Genomic DNA, 20,965 nt, shown 5'->3' on the forward strand with positions numbered 1-20,965 from the left:
CCAGAGATTGTCCCCGCCTCAAAGCCATAAACGTCAGTCACTGGTGAGCTCCCTTCCCAGGCATCTTAGATGGGGCATCTTCCATTGGCCAAGGGCAATCCTTGGGAGGTGGTCCAGATGTCAGCCCTCAGCAGCCGATGACAGATGGCTACATCAGCTCGATAAAGGGGATCTGGGCCGGGCACCGAAGGCATCACACCCAGCTTGTAAAGCTTGAACTCTGAAACACAACGTCCATTATTACTCAGCTGACATTTACTGCATATCTAATGCCTGTCAGGGCTGGTAACTTTGTCACATGTGGATTTTGCATTCCACACTAAACTGAAAGCTTCTTGCAGGCAAGAACTGGGTCATGTGTCCCTGTGTCCTCCATGGTACCCAGTGCAGTACTAAGCGCACGGGAGCTTTGCAAAAGTTAGAATCTTTGGAAAAACAAAGTGACAATGGTATTACATTAGAACTTTTAAAAACACATATTACACAATAGCTGGACAAAGGGCAAGTTATTACCTGATCAGGTAACTCTAATTCCATCTTTTGCTGACTGGCTCTGCTGCCATGCAGACAAATGGCCAGAAGGGCTTCCAAAAGCCGTATGCTCTGAAGTGAGGTCTCACTTTCTCGACTTGGAAGGCCCTTTGCTGCCTCAGGAGCAGCTTCAGTGGCTGAAACGGGTTCCACATTTATGGAAGAAATATGCTGTGACTCCAGTTTGCCTAAACTGTCAGCACTCTCTTTTAGATTACCCAGGTCTGATGGGGTGAGGGGACGTTTCACAGTCAAAGATAATACATCTTCCTTCATACTGAGCTCAGATTGAGGCGTTCTGATTAAATCTTGGCTTTCACTCACATTTATATGTCCTTCTTTTTTTCCTTGCTCCTGTTCATGACTTCTGAGTAATTGCTGTATGATCATAAATATTAATTTATAGCACACTCGGAAACCACCAAGCCTATAAAACTGTTTCTGGAAAACTGGACTCAACATGTAGATCCAATGACACATGGACCAAATGTCGGCGGCTTGGTGCATCTGTTCCGGAGAAGGCAAGACGAGGCTCTCGAGAGACAGACACGGCAGGACGTGGTGCAGCGGCTCACTCGCCGTGCTGTCGTAGCCAGAGGTGTCTTCTGAATCATTGGTGGGCTCTCCATCAGATTCGGCTTCTTTACTAACACACAAGAACGCCACACACAGGAAGATGTTTATCGTGTTGATGTGAGCATCCTGGTCAACCAGCTTCCGTTTCTTCGGATAAGCTTCTTTGAGGCTGGCATAAAATTTGCTAAGACTCGGAGGAGAATCTGAATAAGCTTGCTGGTTATGAAGAGAAGTGCCTGCCCTTAAAGGTGACGACTCCTTCTGGTCAAGGTCTAGCCCATTAGGACCTGGAATTGAAGAATCTTTCTGTTGTTCCCCGAGGCTGATTATCAGAGTTTCAAATGCTTTTAGGGAATGACTCCGAATACCATCTAAGTAATTTAATTCAATTAATTGACTTACTCCATTACAACTTAAAAACAAATCTCTTATTATCCTGTGAGAGGAAAAAAGAAACACACAAGAGGTTTTACACATAGAAATATCATTTATAAATAGGTATGTATACTATTTAAATATGTCACTGCTACATGTGGTATATACCAAACACTGCCTACTTTATCAGTTATTTGGCTGAAGTTCTTAGATTGTGACCAGGATCTCAAGTTACTTTCTAATTACTTTCATGCGCTTCTTCAAACACTGCACATACGACTCCAGCATTTAAAAAGAAGGAATTACATGCGTCCCAAGCAATTCAGGAAAGGATATTTTTCTCCAAATAGCAAACTGTATATAAATTCTAAATCCCACACCCACCACACTTAAGACGGACACTCTGAAAGCAGGCAGGCATTTGTGCGTCTTTTCCTTTGTCTGCCTGCGGTTCACTCAGGACTTCTGGTTCGTTTTGCATCTGCACCTCAGACAGGGGAAGAGCCCAACTACAGATCTGAAGGTGTTCAGTTCTGCCTGAGGTGAGAGACGCAGGGATCTGGATCACTGGAATCCTGGCAATAACTTCAATATAAACCAACTCAGCAAAGACTCAGGTTGTCCTCAAACTTGCCAATGACTCACAAACTTTCAAATCAAAGTCAGTTCTAGTAAAACAATGTCAGAACGTCAGGAATTTGTAAAAATGATTGTAGAGCTAATGATGCTACATAGGTTATATTGTATCCTCAGTTTTTAAGATGGTGTGTGCATGAATTTGAAAGGCCAGGCTGCCTGTCAGAAGCAAGCTTTATTTACAAACTTATTTTTCAAGTACCAGACTTGACAATCACAAATTCTGGAAACCTCATTGATGGAATTCTAAGTAACTTAAATTTTCTTCTTTTTGATTTTCTGTGTTTTCTAACTTTCCTACCTATATTGCTTAGGTAATAAATGAAAATATGGTATTGAAAAAATAATAATTCCCTTAATTCCAGATCATTATCATTTCATGTATGTACATATTTTGCATAGCGGTAAATAAGTGGCTAATATTTCTATTTTTATGTATCTTATTGATAAAATATTTTAAGTATTTTCTCATGTTCCAACAGGATCTTTGTAACCATTATTTTTAATGGCTAATAATATCCCATCCGGTAAATATAAAATAATTAATTTAACCTTGCCCCTGCCATTGGATATGTGTTGTGTCCACTTTCTCTCAGAAATATATTTTTAAAACTTTACTTTTTTTCCACTGAAAAATGAAAATCAATGGCTCTATTCTTTCCTCTATAACCCCCAGGAAGAATAAATAAATAAATAATAGATAAATAAACAAATGTAAAAAAAATATCTGACATGGGATGGGAACTTTTTGTTGTTGTTAAACTAAAATTAAATCCTACAAAAGAATAAAGGATAAAGATATTCAAAAGCCTACATTAAAAAATATATATCCACACACGTGTACACATACAGACCTTGATTTAAGGAGGGTAGACAGCATTTTTAAATAAATCTGAAGCACTTCCTGAGGCAGACACTGGCTGTGATGGCCACACATGTGACTCTGAGCCGTTGTAACGCTGAGGTGCTGACAGTGGTGGGCCAGCTCAACTCCTCTTTGGAGCACAGGGTTAAATATGTAATTGTACAATTTCCACTGAACAACTACGTTGCCTTTCTGGATTAAACTACAGATGTGATTTGCAATCTGTACACTATGTAATCTGTCTCCTTCAAAAACAAAATTCTGATAAGCCTGTAAGGCATCCCATCTCCACAGCAAGTCTTCAGACCCGCTGCTGGGCAGGATCCCTTGAAATCTGCAGGAAGGACTGGGTGACCCTGAGGAAGGCTCCGCCTCGCATGAAGCCCCCTGCAGTGTTTCTTCTAATTTGGCTAGCTGATCAGAGTCAACAGTACAAATATTGCAAGCTGCCTTTTTAATTTTGTGTGATATCTCGGCTCCTCCTAACTGATCCAAAATAAGTTTGTTAAGGATATTCAATATATGCTGCTGAAAATTTTTCAGCGCTGGCAACTGAAAAGCATGGAGCAAAGGGATGATGACGGATTTGGGGTCCATACAACAGCATATTCCGACGTTATGGACTCCTGACAGAATCTGCACACACGTGCTGCTCAGGGAGGCCTGCTGCAGGAGGCGCAGGCACTGGTGAGCACAAACGGCAAGACAACAGCACCGCTCAGGGTAGTAAACCTCGCCATCCGCAGTCTCTTCGAAGGGGTTTTTAGAAACCTGGTTTTTAAAAGCCGAAACCAGGAGACCTGAGAGATCTCTGTGGTGATGCATAAAGTGGGAGTATTCACACCGTCGGTGCCTCTTTCTTGTACACATTGAATAATGAAGTTGCTCTGATTTCACTTTTTTGACAGCGCTCATTATTTTCATCACACTATTTATTAGGGCTTTCAAATGTTCTGAGGCCTCGGCAGGAACGCCATCTCTTACAATCAGCCATTCCATTTGGAGAACTGCCGTTTCAAATAAATTAAATCCATTATGCTGAATGAATTCTTGAACCAAATCCATGGCTTGACTGAAGAAGAAGGGATTTGAAGCTGCACTCTGAAGACAACAGATGAGGATCTGTAGCACCCCTTCCAGAAGCTCGGGTAAAAGAAGGGCTCTATGACGATACTTTGAAAACACAAAACCTTCCTGAACCTCCTGTAGTGTTTTCTTTTGTCTTGGTGCAAAAGGGTCAGGCTGCTTTTCTAGGCAAGTTCTAATTTTTAAAGCTGCTCTAAGCAATTCAGTTAAATTTTTTCTAAGACTTTCTGGTATCATCTCTGCAGTACTAATATCTACTGACATAAGATGCAACACTGTTCGAAAAAGCATTCGCTGAATCAAGGCCACCGGTTCTTCAGTCCAACCTGCAGAAACTAGTGGACTCTCCAAACCGTCGCTGAGGTGAGAGCAGTCCCCAAAGCCTGCGAGGAACTCAGTCAGTGTGGGCACTACACTGGCGGCTAGAGCAGAACTATGATTCAAGGTAATGTCGAACTTACAAACTTTCTCTAATAAAGATAACAAAACATGACACAAGTCAAATGGAGAATTGTGCATGTGACTGATAACAGACAAGGCGGCAGGCTCACTTAAAATGTCGGTGTTTGCCTCCTGTCTTGGCATAATCTCTTGGAAAGTTTCCAAAGCCATGGTGTCAGGAGGAGTCTGTTCTTTGGTTGACAAGTGGTCAGGTTTAAGTGTGAGGTCTTCTTTAGGAGACTGTGTCACCAAATGCTGCAGCTGATGGGGCCGCCTATGCTTACTCACTGCTATACTTTTGTCATCTGAATTGGCTTCTGAATCTGAGGTGGAGAGCTGCGTCTTTCTTGCATCTCTTATGGAATAGCGATGGGTGCTTTTACGTTGTCGTCTGCTTTTTCGAAAAACGTTTACTTTTGCAGAAACCTGACCAGATGGGGCACTTCCTTCTAAATACAATTTTTCCTGAGTAGATCTTTGTGAACTTGAGTTCTTTTCTTTGGTCAGGATTATATCAGCTGAGAATGGTAGATTAAAATCTAAGGAAATGTAAAAGGAAAATTGAGAACGCCTCAGTATGTTTTTAAACTCAATTTAGCATCCACTTTAGGAGTTTAGCCTCAGTTTATTTTTACTGGGGCTGATTTTCTTTAACTATGTTGTGTCTCCAGGTCACTTACCCCCACACTTAACCAGATGGTATTAGTTCAAAGGATACAAATTGATTTGGAAAAAACAAAAGAGAACAGAATTAGGAAAATAAACCCAATTTAAAACCATACATTGCATTCTATCGTCAACATAAAAGACTCTTTAGACTATCTGGTGTTCAGCACTACTGTTCATGCCACTATACAAATCTCCTCCAATAGTGCCATCAATAAGATATGGGGTATATTATATTCTCAAAAATAGTGTTTAGGTGATAGCCCTGATATAACTTAAGAACTTTAAGATTTTCCAGTTATTTCAAAATCATACAATAGATACCAAATATCTCTAACACTGAAGTTAAAAGATCTTCCCTCAAAATATTTACTGAGTCTGCCATGCACTGAACGAGGCACAATTACAGGCACCGCTGTTTCATCCTCACGGCCTAGAACCGAGGTGTGGCACGAGGTCAGTACTCAATACCGATTTCTGGGGGAGATGCATGATTCTTACACGATTTCTGGGGGAGATGCCTTACTAAAGGAGATAATGAAATTGGTCTTTCGCTTTGCAAAAATTGGTGATCAAATCTACATGAAAATACAATTGCAATTTAGAATGAATACAAATCTGTAAATAAAAGATCGGTGCCTTAATGAAGAGAGGGAGGGGGAAGTTAAAAGGGGCTGACAAACTGCACCTTTGCAAAAGATGCAGGCAAAGAAGACAACATCCCCCAAAGAACAATAATTGGATGTCTGAAGTGGTTAACAACTTGTGAATTCTACAAATTCAGAAGAAAATAAGGGCAGAGAGCTAATGAATCAACTAATAAGCAGGATAACAACATTACAAGGCATTAGACAACTCCCTAACAAGAGAGCTCCAGATCAGAAACGTATTAAAAACGCACATATGGCATTAAAATACAGTGCAGAAGGATTTTTTTTTTTAACCTGAGAGATCCTTAGATATCTCACAATCCACACATCTCAGAAATGGTCAAGGGGGAAAACTCTCAATCCTTCCACTGAAACATTTAAGTTAAATTTCACATACTTAATGTGATTTATATACATACATATATATGTGTATATATGATTTATAGATAAGCTTTTTCAAAATCGTAGATTAAAAATATGTATTAACCTTGCGTGGAGTAATTCTACCCAGCCTTAAAACACAATATTCCAATTTATCCTTTGAAAGCAACATTAGAAAAACTAAAGTGCAAAAGTCATCGATAGAGTATGGTAATATTATAGAAAGCAGTCTTTAAAATAGCAAAGGAACTTTAATGTCTTTCTTATTTTTTCACTATCCATTTCTCAGATGCTATGTTGCGTGCCTACATGTACTCCTTTTGCTAAGTGTTCTGCTTCTTTGTCTACTTTCTAATTATCATTACATTCGCATAATCCCGTAGGAAGCACCATGGTTTTGTATTATTAGAAGAAATACAAATGTGTTTTGCCTAAAGAATTTTTCATATTGAGTATCATACTAATATATACTGTTCTGAATTTGAACCGTTATCAACCAACAAGGCAGAAGTAACTTTTCAATAGAACATTGTTCCCCAGGGGCATTTAGATGACACAAGGGATATGATAAAGAAAAGAAACATACCTGTTGCCCTTTCTTCTTGAACAGGTATCCTCCATACCAGTGGCAGGAGTGACAGAAGAAGAGTAAGGAGTTCTTCTCTACATGTCAATGCCTGTATGAGAAATAAAAGAATCCTTCATGTTCTGAAGTCATGAGACAGTAATTCCTAACACCGTGTCTTAAATTTAACCCAAAATATCATTTTTCTTGAAAGGTTGCATTTGAGAAGCTAAGGATCAAAGAACCTATCTTAAATCTAAAGCTGTGATGCTTTCCGATTTATAAACCCTTCCAATGACAGAAGAATGTGAGACTATCTGACAGAATTTAGCACATTCTTGCTGATTTTTCCAAAGATAGCTGTTACACCACCATGCACATTGCAAGAATTCCTCACCAATGAAAAGACAAATTTGCTGGGTGAAAGTGAAAAGTTAAGCCCTATTAGTTAGCAAACCAATAACATAAAGTTACTAGAAAAAGATGAAGTCTTCATGCAGTTAAATGTAAAACGCAGAGAACACGATTTTAAAAAAAGAAATTGACATTATTAATACATAATATATAGAAAGAGAGAAAGACTTATTAGTGAAGGTAATCCAATATTCACTGACAGCACACGATGTCCACAGCACTTGTCTTACCCTTCCTGGAGGAGATGGTCCAAGCCCTGGAGAAAGTCCCCTGATTTGGCCCATAAGATACACACACACAGACAGTTAAAGAACAGAAGGTATGCAGTATGAGTAGGTACCCAAGTGTGGCACAGGTGCTCTGCTTAGGAATGCACAGAAAGGAGCAATCATACCAGTTAGAAGTGCGGAAGTGGGAATGGAGCTAGAGAGCTGGAGTTGGGACACTTGGGACATGGGTAGTCAGAAAATTAAAGGCAAGTCAAGTTTAAATTTCCCATATCAATCAGTGGGGAGGGGGTTAGGGTGATACAATCAGATCTGCTCGTTAGAAGACCACTCTCGCCACTATACAGATGACAGAATGGGGTAGGGAGACTGGTGATCAGTGTTTGAGGCAAGTAAACAATAATGCAGATGAGAGATGAGGATCTGAAGTACTCTGACAGTAAAATTGAAAAGGAGGAAACGTATTTGAGAAACTATAAGGGAGAAATGAAATGACTTGCAGTTGATTATCTACAAGAGAGGAAAAAAATCTAAAAGAACTCAAGGGTTTCTGATTTAGGCCACTAAGTGACTGAAAGTGTACTCACCAAGACAGGAAATTTAGGAGTTGTATTAGGTTGGGGGAAAGTGATGGATTCACTCTTTAGACATATTGAGTTTGAGATGTCTGTAGGATCCAAATGGAGAGAGCTTTTTAATAAACAGTTGGATGTACAGATCTGGAGCTTAAGAAAAAGACACAACGTAAATAGAAAGAGTTGGGAGTCACTGGGGCAGAAGTCAAGGACATATGTGAGACTTTCCAGGAGAGGACACAGAATGACGAGAGAAGAGTGACGAGAATGGAGCTCTGGAGAACGACATTAGGGAGTTACAGGTGCCAGTGCTGAAGAGAAACCTGCAAAGGCGGCTGGGAAGTGGAACAGAGAAATCAAGGGAGAGAGCAATTCAGGAAAGAAAAGCGTCCACCAGGTCAAGGGCTGTTGTTCTTTAGCTGTGCAAGATGATGGAGAAAGCCTTTAACAACAGAGGCCACTGGTGACCTTCACAAGCACAGGTTTGATGGCGTATAACTGAGTACAAGTCCGGTTACAATTGGCTGAAGCACCAAAGGGAATGAGAAAGCAGAGAGGCATAGTACTCAGACTCTTCCTTCTAGTGTCCTGGTTAGGAAAAGGCACAACTTTCTTTAAACGTAACATCTACACTGCTGTTCAGGCTGCAAAGACCCCTCGAGAAATGATTCCTATTGACCCGTCCAGTCTCAGCTTCCCCCCTCTGACATGTCCAGCTGTTCAGCATCTTCTGAACACCACGTGCCTCTGCTCCCCACGACGTCTTCCTCACGCACGCTGCTCTTGCCATTCTCCCATCACCACCCTCCCATCTGCCAAACACAAACTCATTCCTCGGTCTCAGTTCCTTCTAACCCAACCTCGGGCAAGTTTGGTTCCACGTTCCTGATATACTTCCAGCACAGCAACCGACTTGCTGAACTATTGATGTTCCAGTGCCAATCTCCCTCTTTTATTCTTTCAACACATATTTATTGAGCCCCTATTATGTGCCAGACACTTTGGATGAACAAGGTGAACAAGGAAAACAATATTCACATCCTCACAAAGCTGACACTCTAGCAGGGGAGACAGAAAATAATGGGTACAAGTTAGAAATTTCAGATAGAATGCTGTGCTATGAAGAAAATTAAAGATGGGATGGATGACAGAGTGACAAAGAGGGGAACATGTAGACAAACCATTCAGAATGGGCCAGTAGAGCAGATACTCAATTGATGAGAAGAAGGAATCCATATTTATGTGGAGGAAAGGGGCTCCTAGGGAGTGTAGAAAGAGCTGGGAATGGGGCTGGCTTTTTCAGTGTGGCTGGAACCCCGCAAGGGGAGAGCTGGCAGATGAGGCTGGAGGGCGCAGCTTGGCCTCCAAATATGATGGGAAACTTTTCAAAACACTTCCTCGTCCTCCCTCAGGACGTGAACTCCAGAGTGCAGTCCCTGGTCCTTAGCCATCACCCCTCTCTGCCACCCAATGCCTCGTACCTAGCTGGATGTTAATCAACGTTATCTGCATGAATGACTTTAAATTCTGGATGCAAAGTAAAGATTATATCAGAGGGCCCCGTTTCTATGTGCTTTACTTCAAAATCAGCAAGACTGAAGATGTCCGGATGACGTTTCCATGCAGAGCTCAGGCTCGCATGTACCTCTACTTTTTTTAAGATGCCAGCAAAATGCAGATGGTCTTTAAAAACAAAATGTAAACCAATTATGGGCACGCCCGTCCTGGAGAGTCCTCGTAATGAGTCTTCATCTGGAGCAGATGAACTCCTAGCAAACATTCTCATGGAGCTGGCAGAAACCTCAAGGGCATGTGAAGAGCACTCCAGACAGTCTGTCCTGGGACTTCAGCCCTTGGTCCCCAACAGTACACTGGCAAGTCATCCCTTCTACGTGCAAAGGCACGCCTGCCTCCTGGCCGCTGCGTGACACGTGGTCTGGACTTCCCTTGCTCCTTCCCACTTAGCCAAGGCCTCGCTCGTTGCCTTCAGGCCGAGCCCCAGCTACTCCTGCTCTGGGAAGCTTTTCTTCCCGCAGCAGCCCAGGCGGACTCTTTACTGCTCAGGACTTCGTGCCTGCTGCCTCCCTTTCACCAAGTGGACTAGCTCCTGGAAACCATGGGCCTTTCCACAGAATGACACTGAAGCAAGTGCAGGTTTTTGTTTTTTCCCACCTCTGCTGGAACTGCCATGCTGAGAAGGACACCCCTCACCTCCTTGCTGCCCGATACAACAGTGGGGTACAATTCTTACATCACAGCCAATCACAATAATTTCTAACACGATTCATCAATGGGGGCAGCTCTCTCTCTAATCCTCCGAAACTATTACTTTTTAAGCTATTGTACATTCCCAAATTTATTTATCCTTTCCAGTCCTAAAAACACCACATACGTAATTGCATCCTTTGCAAGGCATAATTTTTCCCCCCTCTTATTCGTGGGCACCCTGGCAAACGAGGAATGGGTGTTACCTTATGCCATCCAGGTGGAAAGTTCTCAACATGCAATTTTAGGCAATAGATGCCATCAACAGATGCATTCCCTATTCCTAAACTGTCCAATCTATAGAAAGCACATTACTCCTGATTTAATACTTACATTTCGTGTCTCCCCTTCTGCAGGGAAAATGACCGTCATACACTTTTTAATTTGCGACAGCAATAATGAAGAGTAAAAGCAGTCTCATGACCAGTCTCGTGCAGCTGGTTATTTTCAGTTCAATTCAAGAAACATATTTTACATACCGACCAGGCGCTAGGCACTGTCCCTTCACAAGTCTATTGTGCGGGCTGGATTTTATATGAATTGCCTGTTAGCCATCCAGACGTGAGAGAAGGGGCAAGTGAGTCGGGCAGGGGGAAGGCTGAGACCCCAGACCAGACTGAGATCTACAGCTGCAAAGGCAGGTGGGTACCCGAGCAGTGGGGCTCCGGAACCTCAGGATGACATGCTAAGAAACTTGGGCTGTATCTAGAATGTGATGAAAGACTGCTGAAGTTATTTTAGTTGGTATTAATAGTATTACTTTAAATCAGCATTTTGACATGCTAATTAAATGTAATGTTCCAGATATAAGCAGAAATATATGTGTATGCGTTAAGTCCTTTATTTTTATCAGAATTTTGTAATTATTTCTAATATATGCGTTTACACACACATGAACTTTTCTTCATTAGTATTGTAAATAGAACCTTTTTTTCTTTTATTTTCTAGCTATCTAGTAATAGCTAAAAGAAACAGTATAAGCTTGTCTTATGTTCTATAACTTTGCTGAAGAGTTTTCTGGGCTTTCCTGTACTCATCACTTTAAAAACGGTATTTTTAGTTCTCCACCATTCTCACATTTAGCTGTCACTATTCATATTCCACTTTATTACTGCATGTTTTTAAAACATGATATCAAACAAAAATAGTAATAGTTATTCTTATATTGGTTCTATCGTAGAGGTTCTTATTAGAAATAGTATTGTTTTTTGTACTCTTTGTATATGAAACCCTCTATTCTTAATTTATCTTTAGAGTTTTCGTGAGGAATAGATGAATTTTGTCAAATGCTTCTGAGGTCTCAGGATAGTTATATGTTCTGGTTTTCCCAAGGATGTCGAACATTACGCTAATAGTTTTTCTTGTATTAGACGACAGGTTGCAAACTTTTATTGTAAAGGGCCAAATAGTAAACACTTTAGGTTTTGTGAGTCATATGTTCTCTGTCCCATATTCTTCTGTGTCTTGTATCAACCCTTTAAAAATACAAAAACTGTTCTTAGCTTGTGGGCTGTCCAAACCCAGAGCACTGGCAGCAGGAGTTAGCCTGCAGGCCATAGTTTGCCTCCTCCCCTCCCAACAACAACAAACGGTTATTAACTGGCCTTAAGACTCTTTATGAAGACTCCATAAAGACTTAGGAAGTACCTAGTAGGCCCTGTCAGCTAGACAAAAGGACTGCGGAGAATCCCGAGGGCACCGTGCCACACAAGCCTTACGTTCCCAAAGTCTCAAAAACGATTATCAGTGTGGTTTGGGGCATGGAGTGAACTCCATTAAGATTAAAGGAAACCCGTAACATTTTTAAAGAAAGTTGTATTATTAAAAAATACGAACAGCTCGGACTAAAAGGGACAGACACAGTTCAAAATGAAAAGATACCTCTGGGTCCCCCACTTTTCTACAGGCGGGGAGCAGAGCTGCGCATTATGGGCTATCACGGAAAAGAAAAGACAGTTCAGAGAGTGGAGCCAAGAGTCCTGGAGAACCGTGGATGAGGGAACTACTGTCACAGAAGAAAACAGTCTCCACCCTCAGCACAGACGGTGTAACAACACGTGGCTGCTGGGATGTCAGTGGCTCAGCGACTGCTATGTGTCTCCTTGTTGAACCCTCCTTCAATAAAACTTCACATTTATTCAGCAAAATAAGTAACAACTTTATGGAGCATTCACAGAGTGTGAACACATATGGCAATTACATACACTGAAATTTTTTAAAGTAGTATTTATAATACATGGTGTGTACATTAGTGCAATTTTGGTATATTCTGTTAGTAATAAATCATTGCAATTTTCTACTCATGATATCAGAATTAGGCTATGTATATTCATAATCAGGGTACAGAAGAAATCAGAAATCAACATAATCAAATATTACATGGTAACAAATAATTTTCACGTTGCAAGAAAGCTTTTAAGTCATCCAACTAGATGTACTTCTATTACTGATGAGGCTACTGAGATCTGGACCAATTAAGTCATTGACTAAAGTCATCCACCTAGTTGATTCCGGTGCTAAGATTAAAACTGAAGATAATTATTACCTTTTAGGCTGGGCAAAGTGTCTTTCAAAAAACTTGTAAAGGTCTGAGAATAAACTTCAACTCTGCCATCTTTAACCATTAAGAAGAATGTGTTTTTTTTGCAATTTAAGCAGAGTATTTTTTCCTGAGACTAGATTAACATGTCTGTGTGTAATAAATCATGACCAAATGAGGTTTATCATAGAAATGCAAAGTTGGTTCAAAATTTAGAAAGTCAACGTAATTCACCCATATTATCAGAATAAAAATGAAAAATAATATGAAAGTCTCAATAGATGCACAAAAGGCATTTGACAAAATCCAACATTCATGCAGAATAAATGCTCTCAATAAACTGGGAATAGAAGAGAACTTCCTCATTCTGATAAGAGGCATCCAAGGAAAACCTAGGGCTGACATCACATTTAATGGTGAAATATTGAATGCTTTCCCCCTGAAGACAGACACAGGCTGATGTCCACTCTAAAATTTACATGGAAATGCAGAGGACCCAGAATAGTCAAACATTCCTGAAAATGAAGAACAAGTGGAAGAACTTAGGCCACCTAATTGCTAGACTTACTATAAAAGCCACAGCAATCAAGACAGTGTGGGATTAGCCAAAGAACACATGACAGATAAGTGGAGCAGAATGGAGTCTAGAAATAAACCCTAAATATACAGCCAATGATTTTCAACAAAGGTGCCAAGGTTCTTCGGTGGGGCAAAGAGCAGACTTTTAAGGAGAAAAGTTGAAACAACCAGGTAAACTGTACAGGAAGAAAGGACAGACAGGAACCATGAACTCCTACTTCACATCACACACAAATATTCATCCTAAATGCATCAGAGACCTAAAAGCAACAACAGTAACTAAAAAGCTCCTAAGAAAAAATAGGAGAATATCTTTGCAACTTTGGGGTTGTAAGACAAAGATTTCTTAGGATACAAAAAGCACTATTCCCCAAAGAAAAAATCTGCTATTCTAAAGACATTGTTAAGAAATGAAAAAGCAAGCCATAAAGAACATATTCACAATCCAACAAAGACTTTTATCCAGAATGTATAAAGAACTACCACAAATGGATAATAAACAAACAACCTGATTTTAAATATGGGCACAAAACTTGAACAGACATTTACAAAAAAAGATGCAAATGACCAGAAGCACATGAAAACATCATCAGTTGTCAGAGAACGAGGACCACCGAGAGATGCTTCATATTCACTTAGTACGGCTAGTACTTCCTATTCACTTAGTATGGCTAGTACTTCCTATCACTTAGTACGGCTAATACTTCCTATTCACTTAGTATGGCTAGTACTTCCTACTCACTTAGTATGGCTAGTACTTCCTACTCACTTAGTATGGCTAGTACTTCATATTCGCTTAGTACGGCTAGTGGCTAGTACTTCATATTCACTTAGCATGGCTAGTACTTCATATTCACTTAGTACGGCTAGTACTTCATATTCACTTAGCATGGCTAGTATTTCATATTCACTTAGCATGGCTAGTATTTCATATTCGCTTAGTACGGCTAGTGGCTAGTACTTCATATTCACTTAGCATGGCTAGTACTTCATATTCACTTAGTACGGCTAGTACTTCATATTCACTTAGCATGGCTAGTATTTCATATTCACTTAGCATGGCTAGTATTTCATATTCGCTTAGTACGGCTAGTGGCTAGTACTTCATATTCACTTAGCATGGCTAGTACTTCATATTCACTTAGTACGGCTAGTACTTCATATTCACTTAGCATGGCTAGTATTTCATATTCACTTAGCATGGCTAGTATTTCATATTCGCTTAGTACGGCTAGTGGCTAGTACTTCATATTCACTTAGCATGGCTAGTACTTCATATTCACTTAGTACGGCTAGTGGCTAGTACTTCATATTCACTTAGCATGGCTAGTATTTCATATTCACTTAGTACGGCTAGTGGCTAGTACTTCATATTCACTTAGCATGGCTAGTATTTCATATTCGCTTAGTACGGCTAGTGGCTAGTACTTCATATTCACTTAGCATGGCTAGTACTTCATATTCACTTAGTACGGCTAGTGGCTAGTACTTCATATTCACTTAGCATGGCTAGTATTTCATATTCGCTTAGTACGGCTAGTGGCTAGTACTTCATATTCACTTAGCATGGCTAGTACTTCATATTCACTTAGTACGGCTAGTGGCTAGTACTTCATATTCACTTAGCATGGCTAGTACTCATATTCACTTAGTACGGCTAGTACTTCATATTCACTTAGCATGGCTAGTACTTCATATTCACTTAGTACGGCTAGTACTTCATATTCACTTAGTACGGCTAGTACTTCATATTCACTTAGTATGGCTAGTACTTCATATTCACTTAGCATGGCTAGTACTTCATATTCACTTAGTACGGCTAGTACTTCATATTCACTTAGTATGGCTAGTACTTCATATTCACTTAGCATGGCTAGTACTTCATATTCACTTAGTACGGCTAGTACTTCATATTCACTTAGTATGGCTAGTACTTCATATTCACTTAGCATGGCTAGTACTTCATATTCACTTAGTATGGCTAGTACTTCATATTCACTTAGCATGGCTAGTACTTCATATTCACTTAGTATGGCTAGTACTTCATATTCACTTAGCATGGCTAGTACTTCATATTCACTTAGCATGGCTAGTACTTCATATTCACTTCGTATGGCTAGTACTGGAAAGCCTGGCAATACCAAATGTTAGAGAGGATGTCACGATTAGAGGATTAGCGAGGCTCCAATATTAAAGAGGATGTCGACAGGCTATCAGAGCGCACGGGACTCCCACACAGTGCTGGTGAGAATGAAGTGGTACAACCGTTTTGAAACAGTTGGGCAGTTTCTCATAAACACCTACCCTTTGACGCAGCAATTGCATGCCTAGTTATTTACCCAGGAGACGTGAAAATACATTTACACAAAGACTTTTATAAGAATGTTCACAGCAGTTTTGTTCGTCCTAGCCGAATGGAAACAACCCAAACAGCAGGTGGATGTAACAAAATGTGGTGTATTCACACAACAAAATGCCAATCAGAACAAAAAGCAGTGAGCTGCCGATTCATGCCACATGGGTGACTCTGAGGCACAAAAGCACATATGAATGATTCCGTTTATGTGAAGTTCTAGCACAAGCAGAACTCCACTCGGAAGGTAGAAACCAGAACAGTGGTTATCTTGTAGGGAGCCCCAGGAGGGGCTGACTGAAAAGAGGCATGACAGACTTCCTAGGGGGTAGAAACGTCCTAGACAGTGATGTGGGTGGGGGCTGCATAGGTGTATATTGGGGGTGCCAAAAAATGTATACACGTGACTTATATTCATCTTTCGTTAAATTTTAATGCAGTTTTTTCCTTTCTTAAAATGTATATACAGTTTTTGGCACCCTCTATATATTTGTTAAAACTCATCCAAATAGACACTTATCATCTGTGCACTTACCACATGTAAATGAGATGTCAATAAAGCCTGTTTAATTCCTTATATTAAATATTGATTACTAAACCAATGGACTACAGAAGAAGGGCGAGGGCTTCAACTGCTTCTTTCCCAGAGTGCCCAACAAACGCTCCTCCTCATGAGAAGCACAGATACAAGAGCTAAAGTTCCTCTTGAAATGTAGGCTCTGAATCTAGTGTTTTGATTCCGCCTTAAATAATTAAATTTTGTGCAATTAAATTCCCCCTTTAAGATCCAAATGATCAATCTCCATTCCCTGGTTTAAACAGTTAAATATTGATAAGTGCTATTTTTAAAAAGGCTATTAATTTCACTCTCCTCTACTTCTACAGTTACTACTATCATTGTTATAGATATCCCGAAACAGTAAGTGACTAGGGGAAGACAGGGGATTAAAAAATATTACCATAGGAAGACATATTATTCAATTATGACTTGAACGATTTCCATCATTTAATAATATATTAAAAGATGTTTCATGACTTAAAAGAGAAAGCATAGACTCTACGGAGACAAAAAGTAGATTCGTGTTTGCTCAGGGCTGAGGGGGGATGGGAGAAATAGGGGCATGACAGGTATAAAGCATAACGGTTCTATTTGAGGTGATGAAAATATTCTAAAATTGACTGTGGTGATGGTTGCACATATCTGTGACTACACCAAAAACCACTGAATTGTACATGAAATGGGTGAACTCTATATGTGAATTATATCTCAGTAAAGCTATCACTAAGAAAAAGTCACTGAGATTTTGATTGGGATTACTTTGGAAACTACAGATCAATTTGGAGAAAACAAATATCTTTACAATAGTGATTTTTCCAATACATGAAAATTATGTAGTTCTGCATTTATTTGGGTCTTCTTTAGTTACTCTCAATAATGTTTTATAGAATTCTATACATGTTTCTGTACATATTTTACTAGATTTATTCCTGGGTATTTGATATTTCCGATGCTGTTTATATAGTATCTTTAAAAGAGAGAAAACACTGAGTTGTTCTAAGGTGGGGTAAAAAGATGAACAGAGCATGATATGCATATTAAATCATCACAATTTCAAAAGAAAAATCACTACACATAGTCTAACAAATAAATTTTTCTGATTTTTCATTTATTTATAGAAAAGACATACACATATATCAAACTTAAATTACATTTAGTCACACATTTAATAGGGCATATCCATGAAAAAGAGTAAAGATACATAAACCTGCAAGTATTCTGAAATAGTCCATGACAGGTGGACACCACAGTGAATAAATGCTTCCTTATATTTGTTAGGTTCCTCAGCTTACACTAAAAACAGTTTAATATTTTAGTCTCTGTATTTACCCAACATATGTGTTTATTAGAAACATGCTTTCATAGTAGAGAAATATAACAATGGTTAAGTGTCCATGTAAAGCCAGTAACATTTAGAATGTTTAAATATGGGTGTCACATTGGTGCTAGAGCGACCTTATTATCTTTCAATTCAAGTTAACTGAAATATTATCTAACCACGTTGATTAGCCCCCTGAAAGCAGATGGTGAAGTTTTTCTTTCATAAAATAAATATTTGTGTTCCACTAAAATGAAATAAAGGTATAAATTACATTTGGGTTTCAGGTTAACCTTGTCTGAGTTACTTAATGTTTTTGCATCTCAGGTTTTCATCTACAAAAGGGTGTTGGATGAAAACATTTCTATAGTCCCAACTTGCTTTAAAATTCTATTAATTCTATAATAAGAAATCAGCACAATACCATATGGTTGTACTGTACTTTAAGCAAACACAACAATGTACAAAAGCTAGACAGAAGCTAAAGGACTCACTAATTATTAGTTCACACAAAGGATTCTCTATTTTCACTTCACATTTATTAGCAAGCTCCCTAAATATAATTTACACTAAACTTTTCAAAAACATATCTGATGTTTATTGAAAGTGCAAATTCTCCTAACGTGTCACTGAATTGTAATCTTGTATCTCTACTAATAATCATAGTTATCTCAAACTGATATTAGGATAAAAAACATAGTATATATGAAACCATTTTACAAGGCTATTAATAATTCTAAGATATTTAGACATTTTGAAAAGTATCCAAATAAATAATACGGTCATAAAGGGGCTACCTTGTTTGAGTGATGTGAGAGATAGGACTTTATCTCAGAGAGACTCTCAGAAACTACGTAACCCCAAATTCATGTACCTATAATTAACTATAATATGCTGATGAAAAAATTATTTGATATGAAAATGTTACCTGATCAATGATAGAATTTAGCTTTGTAAGTAACAGAAATCCTCGACCGTGGACGAGGTATTGCCCGAGGGCTGCCATGTGTGTCTCCTCCTCCTCCTCCTCCCTGGTCTCCGCCCTCTGTACCACCGCATTGCAAAGCCGGTTGACATCCGTCAGAAATTCACGTGCCAGAGAGTTACTGTCGATGCTCATGACCGAGCTATAAAATAAATAGTACCAAAAAAAAAAAAGGTTAGAAAAACAAAAATCTACATTTAAAACTATGATGTTTTATTGTTTGTTTTTAACTAAACACTGATTTTAAATTCCTGGGCACTGGTACTTCACCCTATAATATTTTTAGACATAGTTCTGACCTATTCGGGTGCTCCTTAAATATTTGTGCAGGCAGAAATTAGTGCTGGGTGTGAAACACCCAAGCGTAACCAAGAATGAGAATACCAGTGAGTGGTGGCAGATCAGGTAGATTCTGACTTTCCGTCTTAAACAGCCTCACTGCAGAACAAAAATAAAATATTCTTGCTTTATATGTTTTAAAAGACACATGGATCTTTTAAAAATATGAACATTTTTCGCTTGACAGAACTGATAATCACTGATATTTCCAAACACCAGAGTTTAATTAATGGAGGTGGGGGAGGGATTTACCTCCAGGGGAATAAAAACTGAAGACTTCTAGCAGCTGAAGTTATGCCATTTTGTTTCTTATTACACATTTGAAACAAAGGGCAATGGTGACATTTTAAGAGTAAGGAAAATAGTAAAGTAAAGCAGACAAAAGAGATGGGAAAACACAAATATAAAGAAAAAATGTATAAATATTTAGAAAGGAAAAATCATGCACAACAAATTACCCAAAGAATTTCAAAATAGTTTCATCTTAGGACTACAAGTAATTTTCAGACATCCAGTAACCTTTAAAAACGTTTTAACCTGGAGAGGTTAAATGTAATAAGATGTGTATTGTGTAGTCTTCCTTCACCCACTCTGGGGGGAAGCCCTCCCCATGGTCTGCTGAGAGGGCAGCAGGCCACACACTACGCTTACGCTTACGTCCGAGAGGCCCAGCCAGTCTCTGGGTCCTAACCACCTGAAGCACACCTGATCCAGGAGCAGCCAACAAACAAGCTGGCTGCTAGATGTGACTTGTGTGGTGCAGCTTGCAAAGGGGCATTGGGCCGGTCAGATTTTCCTTCTCTCTCATAGGAATCTGACTGGAGGGACAGACTTGATGTGCTAACAAGTCCCATACAGATGGGCCTCCAGTGGTCATGATGAGGTAGCTGAGACTGAGAAGAAGCCAACTGGGTGAAAATGAACCAAAAAGATGCAAAGAGAAGCAGGTAAACATGAAAGGGGGGGAGACCAAAGAAATTCCCAATACTACTTTGGTTCCTGTTCATTCTAGGGTCCGATGGTTTAATTCCTGGATTCCTATCAGGATTCTGGGTATTATTACAATAATAATCCCCTTTTCAGTACAACAAATACCATTCTTTTTAATATTACTGGACATTAAGAAAAAGACAAAAAAGTATTAAAAAAATAAAATGTACTCACTCATTATCCCAAAATGCAGCAATAACCTCTATTACATAAAATATTGGTTCTTTTAAGCTTTCTTAAAGTAAAATTGTTTAATAAATCAAATAACCTAATTTATTCAGTCCCTATTTATCCAATTTTATTAACATTTCTCCTAACGTGTCACTGATTTTAAATACATAATTATTTAGTGTACCACTAAAAACAGAAAAAAACACTGCCAATTAAACTATCGCACAATGCTTTCTAATCACTTAGAATTTTCCATACAGTATCACCATTAGGCCATCAAGACCATCCATAATGTAACACTTAAGAATGCTACTCTGTTGTTCTTGGGATTTTCTTCCAAAGATGCTGATATCATTCTGGAAGTGGTGGTGCTGGTGTTTTCTTGATCTTAACCAGATAGGATCAGCAGCAAGTTTCAGAAAACAACCAGGAAACATTAAAACTCATCAGATATAGTACCAACAATGCAACTCTATTGAAGTGCTGATGTGTACAGCTATGAGCAAGTTCGCTCATGAGCAGCAAGAACAAGTCTTTCACAAGCGCAGCTTGCTGACGGTGCTTATAAGACATCATCCATTGCAAGGCCCACTGCAGCTTTAGAAACACTAAAATGTGAAAACTGAAAAATGGTGGTGATAATTAGGGCCAATCTCCTCACAGTTAAGATAATGGAAATTAACATGAATTTTTAGATGTGACAATTAATGAGGAAATAATTTCAATCCTATTTCCTAAAAGCACAAGATGCCATGTCAATGAAAAGCATTATAATATATGCAGAATGGACGTCATCCCTGATTTTATAACGTGCATAAAAATGCATACAGTTACATAAATAGGGTATTATATCTAAGTGATTTATTACCTGCTTTGATT

At 39.1% G+C, this 20,965-nt stretch overlaps 1 protein-coding gene across 5 annotated transcripts in view; it reads right to left on the reverse strand.

The window, feature by feature from the left end:
- LYST (lysosomal trafficking regulator) overlaps positions 1–20,965 on the reverse strand; it is a 172,927-nt gene that overhangs the window by 115,826 nt on the left and 36,136 nt on the right. For all 5 annotated transcript variants that reach the window (XM_019746974.3, XM_074316725.2, XM_019746975.3 and 2 more), the window contains exons 3-6: positions 18,530–18,728; positions 6,794–6,884; positions 2,973–5,049; positions 514–1,543 (exon numbers count right to left, since the gene is read on the reverse strand). In XM_019746974.3, the coding sequence (XP_019602533.3) occupies positions 514–1,543; positions 2,973–5,049; positions 6,794–6,884; positions 18,530–18,721 (3,390 nt within the window). In that variant the 5' untranslated portion in view covers positions 18,722–18,728. The remainder of the gene's footprint in view (positions 1–513; positions 1,544–2,972; positions 5,050–6,793; positions 6,885–18,529; positions 18,729–20,965) is intronic.

This window comes from Rhinolophus sinicus, chromosome 6, assembly GCF_057876585.1.
Source record: "Rhinolophus sinicus isolate RSI-liver-muscle chromosome 6, RSI-T2T, whole genome shotgun sequence".
Lineage (NCBI taxonomy): Eukaryota > Metazoa > Chordata > Mammalia > Chiroptera > Rhinolophidae > Rhinolophus > Rhinolophus sinicus.